This window comes from Chrysochloris asiatica, unplaced genomic scaffold (assembly GCF_000296735.1).
Source record: "Chrysochloris asiatica unplaced genomic scaffold, ChrAsi1.0 scaffold00035, whole genome shotgun sequence".
NCBI classification, from domain to species: domain Eukaryota; kingdom Metazoa; phylum Chordata; class Mammalia; order Afrosoricida; family Chrysochloridae; genus Chrysochloris; species Chrysochloris asiatica.
The window spans coordinates 2,186,331-2,196,460 of record NW_006408553.1 but is presented as its reverse complement, the minus strand read 5'-3'; the positions used below and the strand labels follow the sequence as shown (position 1 = coordinate 2,196,460).

General features: G+C 45.4%; 1 protein-coding gene across 3 annotated transcripts in view; it reads right to left on the bottom strand.

The window, feature by feature from the left end:
- The window catches only part of LZTS1 (leucine zipper, putative tumor suppressor 1), a 7,649-nt gene extending 3,045 nt beyond the window's left edge, over positions 1 to 4,604 (bottom strand). For 2 of the 3 annotated variants that reach the window (XM_006859900.1, XM_006859899.1), the window contains exons 1-2: positions 4,234 to 4,572; positions 1,357 to 2,160 (exon numbers count right to left, since the gene is read on the bottom strand). In XM_006859900.1, the coding sequence (XP_006859962.1) occupies positions 1,357 to 2,160; positions 4,234 to 4,572 (1,143 nt within the window). Of the gene's footprint in view, positions 1 to 1,356; positions 2,161 to 4,233 lie in introns of all 3 variants that reach the window. The other variant, XM_006859898.1, reaches the window with a different exon arrangement.
- Positions 4,605 to 10,130: the final 5,526 nt, after the last annotated feature.

The window sequence follows — 10,130 nt, the reverse complement described above, 5'->3', positions numbered from 1 at the left end:
AGGATTGCTATGAGTTGGAATAGACATGACGGCGCTTAACAACAATATACGTGTGTGTGTGTGTTTTGTTATTTTTGTTAGGTGCCGTGGAGTCAGTTCTGACTCACAGTGACCCTGCATAGGATTTTCAAGGAGCGGCTGGTAGGTTAGCAGTCCACTGCTGATCCTACACACCACGTATGTTTAAATGCATAACTATGCTGCCTGATAGGACAACGTGGGAATGAGGTCACAGCAATGTCCAGCTTGGCTTCATAAAACACAAATAAGGATGGATGTACAACACCAGCACTAGGTTTACCTCTGAGTGCCCTCAACGTGCCCCTAAGCCCTGGCTGAGAAACCATGGCTGGGCCGGTTCTGCTATACCAACATCAGTGGGAAAGTGGGAAGGCACTGCCCAGGGCTCACGTACTTTTCTCTCTTGGAAATCTGGCAAAAAAACAAGACTCCCTCTTTCTTACTTGTGCAGTCTCCCTGCCCTCCCTTAAGGCAGCTCGTGTAAACACTGCCCACTTGAGCAAACAGGACAAGCACAGGAAGCGCCAATGCAAACAAGCCTGCTGTGCTCTGGATGCTGGATCACTACAACAGGGTGTGGTGCTGGGTTACCTAGGCTCTGAGGTAGAGAGCTGGACACAACAGCTCCCTGGCCCCCAGGGGAGGAGTCTTTGATGGGGTCCATGACATAGCTGCCATGTCAGGACCCTACCTTTCCTACCACACCAACCCAGAGTCCTTCTTTCCTACTAGCAGGATGTGGGGGTTACACTGATTCTTCCTATGGCCTGGTCAAGATGCCACATTCCTGTGTGTCTATGTATGTGTGTGCTTTTTTCTTCCTCTTCTCTTTCCAGCTTGGTCCATCACATAGAAGCTTCCACTAACACGTCTGTGAGGTGTGGCCAATTCCATCACTGAGACCTGCCATTAATGGGGTCATTTTTACTAGGAGAGGGGTGACTTTCCTCAGAAACAACATATAAATTTTATTCTTTGTCTCAGGTTTTCATGAACTCAGGCATGGCTTGTGCTTCTCTGGGCTTTTGGAAAACAGATGAAGCAGGGATAGCTCTCAGCCAGCCTTGGTTCTCCCTGTTCCAGCTTCTTAGTCAATGACTTTATTAGTAAATCCAATTCTGGAAGCCACATGGGTGATGATGTGGAGACAGTAGGAACCCCATTCTCATGACAAGACTTAATGTATCCCTCAATAAGGTGTATCAGGGAACCCATCTTTGGGTCATAAAGCATAAATCTGAGCAGTCTGTGTTCACACCTGAAAGTGAGGAGAGAGAACTGACTGGCACCAAACACCTGACCACCCCACGCCCACCATCACTGCGCCAACCTCACCTCCCACTGGGTCTCCTCCAGCGCAGGCACAAAGTTGGTCTTCTCCTTCTCGTAGGACCTCAGCTTGCTCTCCAGCAGGTCCTGCTCCTTCATGAGGCTCTCGAGCTCCTGCCGGAGCTGCCGCTTCTCTTGCTGGAGCTGGAGCACCTGGAGGTGCAGTACCTGCTGCGTACGCTGGTTCTTCTGCGAGACCTGCTTCAACTTGCTGGTACACTTCTGCTCCAGGCCCTCCAGCTCCTCCTTGCAGCGCCGCTGCCGCTCCTCATAGGCCTGGCTGGTGGCCAGCTCCTTCTCCTCAAAGCTGCGCTGCAGCTTCTGGAGCTCGCCCTCCCTCTCCAGAAGTTTCTGCTCCAGTTCCTGGAGGGTGCACTCGTCTGTGGAGATGGGGGAGCGGACGCATGAGGGGCCCTTGTCCGCCTTGCCCTGGTGGGCCAGCTTGCTCCCCCCATCAGAGAAAGACAGAGCCTTCAGGCTCATCATGTTGCTGTCCTGGAGGATGATGCCCTGTGTGATGTTGTGGGCCGAGCCTCCAAATCGACTGCTAGGGCCCACAGGAGTGACCAGTGGGTCCAGCTGATAGCTGCTGCTGGTGCTGTGTGTGGGCAGGCTGGACATGGAGTTCCGGCCAGAGTCAGACAGTGCCCCAGAGCACAGGCTGGGCTTCAGCTCCTGTTCCTTGGGCTTGTCTGGAGGAACGGGGTGCAGCTGGTGGTTGCCACTCTCGGGGGAGGAATGGAGGAGGGCTCCTGACCGGGGCAGCATGGGCTTGAAGGCAGTGGGTCGTACCGCCCCTTTCTCGGAGCCCTAGAAGGAAACAGATGGCCATGACCCCAGCCTCTCCCTTCAGCACTCATCCTGTCTCTGCCCCTCCACATGCTTCGTGACCCACACCTGACCACAGTGCAACCCATTTGGTCCCCTTCTTGGTCAGTAGTTACTGTTCTCACTGGTTGCTCTAATGTAGACTAATGTGCTAAATCTCTGAGGAGCAAACCCTTGGTACCTGGGAGAACAGCCTTGATGATCACCTAGACACGTTGTTCTATGAAATACCAACCTATCAGCAGTTCGTCCCAGCCTTCCCGAGAGAAACACTAGCTGAGATACTCGGGCCAGGGCTCCGGCTCTGGGTTTCTGTGTGGTGTAGGGCATGGCGTTACGCTGGAAGCTGGCTGGATAAGCTTGATGGACTTACTTGTGTAAGTGGATCCTCTTTCTTAACCTTCACTGCTGCTTCCATTAAGCTTGGAGCAAAAGTACTGGGCCCTGTCCTCTCAAAGGGCTAGAAAGATCACTAAAAGTAACAATTCTTTTTTTAAAAAAATTTTAATTTTCATTGGTAGAATACTTTGCAATTTAGAAAGCACTTATTTTGTAAAGCTTAAAGGTCTCTTCAAATATAAAGGGTCATTTTCTAATATATCAAAGACATGACTTCATTCCCCCTAGGTAGCTGAAGAGCAAAGATGTCAGCTTGAGAACTAATGTGCACCTAATCCAAGCTATCGTATTTTCAATAACCTCATATGCATGCAAAAGCTGGACAGTGAATAAGGAAGACCGTAGAAGAACTGATGCTTTTGAGTTATGGTGTTGGAGGAGAATACTGAAAGTGCCATGGGCTGCTGAAAGAACCAACAGATCTGTGTTGGAATAAGCACAGCCAGAGTGCTCCTTGGAGGCCAAGATGGCCAGACTTCATCTCTCATACTTTGGACATATTGTCAGGAGGGACCAGTCACTAGAGAAGGATATCATGTTTGGTAAGGTGAGGTGGTCAGAGAAAAAGAGGAAGACCCCAGCGAGATGGACTGGCCAAGTAACAGCATCAATAGGCTCAAGCGTGGCAACAATTGTGAGGTTGGCCCAGGATCAGTCAGTGTTTCGTTCTGCTGTGCATAAGGTTGCTATGAGTCGGTATCGACTCAATAGCACCTAACAACAACAACAACAGGTAGGGAGGGAAAGGAGAGTTGATTAGGATAATTGTTTTCAGTGCCACTGGTGGGGCAGACCCATGAGCACTTGAACTGCTACAAAAGGTGAATTTCTGAGCATCTAGGACACTTCTGCCCTCATCCCTGCTAAATGAATGATAACAGCAAGCTCACAGCCTTGTCCAGCCATCCACAATTCTGGGATAGGCTGGAGCGAGAATCTCACTGTACCGCCGCTGCAGTGAATGAAGAAAGGTCCCACTCCCATGGAGGTGTGAGGCCATGGTGGTTCAGTGGTAAGATTCTCACCTTCAATGTGGGAGAACTGGATTCAATTCCCAGGTAGGGTCCTTCATAAGCAGCTACAACCCATCTGTCAGTAAAAGCTTGTGTGTTGCTATGGTAGAAAACCTTATGAATCACAATAGCCCAAGCCCCGGCTGGTAACGGGGATGGCACAGGATTGGGCAGCACTTTGTTCTGTAGTGTATGGGGGTTGTCGTGAACTGGGGGCAACCTGATGGCAGATAACAAGCACCATCACCATGAGATGTACAAAGTCTACTAGAGAGAGAAGCTGCAAACACTCCAACAGTATCTTCCTTCTGCTCTTAAGAGAAAATACAAAACTCCCTCTCCTTCTCAAGTGTTTGTCCTATCTAACCATCCAGAGTTACAGGACCGTAGAGCTCAGGGAGGGCTTTAACTTTCCCATTTGCTCTTCGCTTCAAGGCTACCTAAGACTGTGGTTTAGGGGACTGACCAGTGTGCTAAGCCCTTATCCAACCTTTGATCTCTGTGCTATGCCACCATGATCACTGCCCTGGCCTCTTGGGAGATATAAATTTCATAGATCACCCCCACCCTCACACCCCCATCTCCAGTCTGCTCTCCCCTGTCTCTCCAACATTTCCTACCTTCCCTACAGACCCCCACTTACCATTTCTAGCTGATTGGAGAAGGGCACAAGCTTGGACGGGGTGGACAAGCCAAACTCCACCCCAGCTTGGCCCATGTCCCCACTGGACAAGGCAGTGTAGTCTGGACGGGATCCCCGGGTCTTCTGGCTGACCTTGATGTAGAAGAAGTCTTCACTTTTGCCCATTTTGGAGCTGGACTTGCCATGATTTGATTCCTGGGAAAAGCCAAATTTCAGCAGCCCATCTGAGTACCGATTGAGCTTCTTGAGGTGGGAGGACTTGCGCAGCTTGTATTGGGAAGCCCGACAGTGCTTGCTGTGGAAGCCATGGCCAGAGATGAGGCTACTGACGCTGCCCATGGTGACTTGGAGCCAAGGACAGACAGTGCAGGGAGGGGGCTGGACGTGGCTGTGGCAGCAAGGGGCAGTCCTGACTCTGCGAGGGGCCTGCAGTCATAGCAAAATCCTCACAGAGCCTAGGAGATTACAGATCTGCAAGGAAACACAAGGCAGAAGTCAGTCTGGAAAGGGCTCAGTCGCCAGTCAGTCCTGGCTGCTAGATGGGGCAGTATAGCCATCCATGTCATAGTAGTAGTTTGTCTACTACTGGGTCCTCCGCTCATTCCTTTCTCCACCAAGGCTAGTCTAAGCACTGGGGATGCAGAAGTCAACAAGACAGAGCAGTGCCCGCACTATGGGGATTCCATTTAGTACAGTGTGGGCAGACCATAATCAAATGTGTACTCTATTGAGTGGCAGGTCACTGGTGACACAAATGGTTAGTACTCTGCTACTAACCAAACGATTGGCATTCTGAATCTATCCACTGGCACCAAGTAAGAAAGCCGTGACAGTCGGCTTCCATAAGATCACTGAAATCCCTATGAAGTACATTTCTACACAGACACACACGGGGTTGCCATAAGTCAAACACACATGAGTCTCCAAGAGTCAAAATCAACTCGATGACAGCAGGTATAGCAAGCTATATATACACATATGTGCTATGGGGATAATGAAAGTTGAGTTAAAAGGATACAGTTCTGGGAGATGGGTATTTTATACAGTGTAGTCAAAGGAGGAGTCTCTGGTAAGGTATCATCTGAGGAGGCCAACAGAAAAATGAGAGAGAAAGCTGTGCAAAAACCGGGGCGAGAGAGCGTATCATAAGGAGTTCCCAGGGCAAAGGACTTGAGTTCATGAGTGGAATGGACTTGACATATGTGAGACCGGCAAGGTGACCAGTCTGGCTAGAGGACAGTTAGCAGAGAGTACTTAGAAACAGAAAGAAGCAGCGGTGGGTATACAGAAATAGAAAGAAGCACAGAGCTAGCAAGGTGCAGACAACATAGAGTCTGTTGGGTCATAAGGACTTTGGCTTTTACTCTGATTGAGATGCAGAGTCACTGGATGACTTTAGGCAGATGGCTTAGGTTGTGGAAGGTCTTTCTTGCTGCCTGTTGGAGAAGATACTGTTTAGAAGTTGGGGGCACAGTTACAGTAATTAAACTTTAGATTTTTTTTTTTAAGGTTTTTATTGTGAATCAGTCATAGTTTACATGGGAGAACATCAGTTTTACATTCATTGTTTCACTGCAATGATTACAATCCTCTCTGTGCATAATCATTCAACAGTATTTTCTTCTATTCCCTCTGTTTTTTTTGAGGAGGGGGGGGGGGGAAGGAATGTACACAAAAATACTCAGGAATATATAATCATTTAAACAACCAAAGGGCACATTCTGCAAACCTGCCTCCTGGCTGCCAGCTCACACCCTTTCTCTTTCCCTGAGTCTACAGTCCTCAGCTGCTCTATCTCTTGATATCATCATCTTTGCCTCCATCTCTGGTGTCGCTGCTTCTCTGGATAGGGTCCCACATTCCACTCAGGCTCTTCTCCCTTGATGGTCCTAGGGTCTTCTGTTACTGGTTAGATATATTTTTAAGATAGAGTTGATAGAATTGGCTAATGGGTTGAATGTAGATAGAGTGAGAAAGAGAAAAGTCAAGGTGATTCCATGGTTTTGACCAAACAACTAGAAGAAAGTTGCTATTTATTAAGATGTAGAAGACCACAAGAGGAACTAATTTGGGATGGACTGGGGTCGGGTGAGAAATAGAAGTTTGGTTTAAGCCATGTTAAATTTGCAAAGTCTATTAGACATGCAAGAAGGGTTGTGCAGTGGGAAAAAGGATGTGTGGGAAGAGTCTGGAAATTTACATGCAAGAATTGTTAGTGTATAGCAACCAGTCATGAGACTAGATGAGGTCACTCAAAGAGTGAATCAGGGAAGACAAGAGATGAAGTTGAAGTCTGAGAGCTAGTTAACGGGGCATTCCAACATCAGGACAGGGATATGAGGAGCAATGAGCACAGGAACCCAGAAAGCTTCAACACTGGTATTGGAGATCTAAGAAAGCCTAGTAAAGAAACTGATTCATAAAGACAGTGTCCAATGCTGTTGTAAGAAGTCAACTAAAATGATGACTGAGAATTGGTCACTGGATAGCCACATGGAGATCACTGGTGACCTTGGCAAGTGCACCAAATGGTGGAGTGGTGGGGAATAGAGGCCTGACTGGAAAGAGTTCACAAGAAACAAAGGGAGGAAATCACTGCACTCTCAAAAAGTTAAGAAGTATGTGACAGTCTTGGTTTGGATACTCAGCCCCACTACATACTAGCTATGATAACTGAGGTAAATGATTTAACTATGTAATCTTAAATTTGGCAAACTAATTCTATGACACATTTAAAATTAAGTGTTAATAGGATTGTATCTGATAATCGATGTTAAAAACAAGAACAACCACCTGGCCAGTAACCAGACAAAGGAATAAATTAAGATACCATTGCCTGCACAGGTGTAGATTTCAGTGTAGATACCACAATATTCAAAGCTAAGAAAGGCTGTGTAACTGCCAAGCATTATGAATTATGGGATCAAAAACTACAAGTTCAATAAAACAGGAAATACAGAAGGAGCCCTGTATTCTTAATTGTTGTTGTCAAGTACAGTGGAGTTGGTTCCGACTCATAGTGACCCTGCACAGGGTTTCTAAGGCTGCAGATCTTTACGGGAGCAGAAAGCCTCATCTAATGCAGAACAGCTGGTAGTTTCGAGCTGCTGACCTTGAGGGTCACAGTCCAATTCATAACCACTAAAGAGCTCGGTGGCGTAGTGGTTACGAATCAGGCTGCAAGCCACAAGGTCTGCAGTTTGAAACTACCAGCTGTTCCGCGGGAGAAAGATGGGGCTTTCTGCTCCCGTAAAGATTTGCAGCCTCGGAAACCCTGTGCAGGGTCGCTATGAGTCGGAACCGACTCCACAGCACATAACAACAACAACAACAACAACAACAATGCTACCACAGCTTCTTTAATTATCAATCCTTAAAGGACTAAAAGAGCCCTGGTGGATTATGTCGAGTCAAATATGCAGAGCCCAATGGGTGGCCCATGACTATTGACTCTGAATGAAGACTTGGGTTCAAACTTGCAATTGCTAACCTAAAGAATGAAGCAGAAATGTTAAGAATAAATATGTTCTGCAGTTTGATAGGAAAAAGAAAATAATTATCATTAGGTAACTTTCATGTGTATGACAGCTTAAGAGTAAAAGCCTACCTAATGGGATTGTTGGAGTACTGGTGTAGCACTGTAGGTTAATGCGCCAGCCTGCAAAGCCATTTGAACTGCAAGGTTGGCAGTTCAAGCTCACCAGCTGCTCCTAGGAAACCCTATACAGGGTCGCTATGGGTCGGAACTGACTTGACAGCACTTAACAACAACAATGGAATTATTATGAGAAGTATATGAGCTGCCCGCCACTGTAAGACAGCAACTCTGGTGTCTTTACTAAATATCTGGTACGTGTTGTTGTTAGGTGCCATCAAGTTGGTTCTGACTCATGCCCAACAGAATGAAACATAGCCTGATCCTGTGACACCCTCACAACAGTTACACTTGAGCCCATTGCTGCTGCCACTGTGTAAATCCATCTCCTTGGGGATCTTGCTCTTTTTCACAGGCTCTTCACACTACCAAGCATGATATCCTTTCTCCAGGGAATGATCCCTTCTTATAACATGTCTGAAATGAATCAGAAATGAAGTCCAGTCATCCTGATTTCTAAGGAACATTCCAGCTGAACTTATTTCAAGACAGATTTGCTTTTTCTTCTGGCAGCATGCTACTTTTGATATTTGTCTTCCAATACCACAATTTAAATGCATTGACTTTTCTACAGTCTTCCTTATTCATTATCCAACTTTCATATGCATATGAGGTGACTGGAAATACCATGGCTTAGGTCAGGCACAATTTAGGTCTTCAAACTGATTTATCTTTGATTTATTATTTTAAAAAGATCTTTTGCAGCAGATTTGCCTAATGCAAGACATCTTTTGATTTAGTTACAGCTGCTTCCATAAGTGTTGATTGTGAATCCAAGCAAAATGAAAAATTTAACAATTTAATCTTTACTCTGTTTATCATGATGTTATTTATTAGAACACTGGATTTTTGTTTTCTTTGCATTTGAGATGCAATCCATTCTGAAGGCTGTAGTCTTTAATTTTCACCAGTAAATATTTTATATCCTCTTCACTCCCAGCAAGCAAGGTTATATCATATTTATCGTAGGTTGTTAATGAGTTTTCCTCCAATCCTGATCCCACATTCTTTTCATACAATCCAGCATCTCAGATTATTTGCTCAGTATACAGACTGAGTAAGTATGGTGAAAGAATACAACCTTGATGCTTACCTTTTGTGATTTTAAAACATTCAGTATATCCTTGTTCTAACTTCTGTTCTAATGACTGCCTCTTGATCTATGCACATTTCTCTTGAGAACAATAAAGGTTCTGGAATACCCATTCTTTGCCATGTTACCCATAGTCTGTCATGCAGTGGAAAACTTCTGCATAGTCAATAAAGTACAAGTAAACATCTTTCTGTTATTCTCTGTTTTCAGCCAAGATCCATCTGACATCAGCAATGATATCCCTAGTTTCATGTCCTCTTCTGAATCCAGCTTGAATTTCTGGCAGCTCCCTGTTGATGAACTGCTGCAACCATTTAAAAATTATCTTCAGCAAAATTTTACTTGCAGGTGATATAATGATATTGTTCGATCATTTCTACATTCCATTGGGTCATCTTTTTTGAAAGGGGTACAAATATGGATCTCTTCCAATTGACTGGCAAGTTAGCTGTCTCCCAAATTTCTTGGCATAGAAAGTAAGTGCTTCCAGTGTGCATCAGTTTGTTGAAAGATTTCCATTTATAGTCCATCAATTCCTGGAGCCTTGTTTTTCACCAAGCAGCTTGGACTTCTTCTTTTAGTACCAGTGGGGTTTTTTTTTGGTTTTGTTTTTTTAAATAACATTCATTTAATAAGTAGTTTAATAGAGAGTCCATATTTAAATTCCCCACATTGTTCCACAAATGTCTACTTTATGTAACTTTTTTGTCCAGAATCCAATTTTTTAAAAGTTTTTATTGTGAATTGGATGATAGTTTACATGAGAGATAATCAGTTTTATACTCATTCTACCGTATTTTGCCTCATTGCAATGATTACAATCCCCTCCATGCATCATCATTCAACACTTTGCTTCTATTCTCTGTTTTTTTTTTGTTGTTGTTTTTTTGGGGGGGGCGGTGGAATGTATATAAAAACACTCAGGAATATACAATCATTCAAACAACCAAAGGGTATACCCTACAAGCCTGTCCCCTGGCAGCCAACACACAGCCCCTCTCCCTCCATGAGTCTAGAGTCCCCAGCCGCTCCGTCTCTCCATGTCATCATCTCTGTCTCCATCTCTGGCATCGTGGCTTCTCTGAATAGGGTCCCACACTTCACTCCCACTCTTCTCCCTTGATAGTGCAAGATCAACTACTCCCCCCC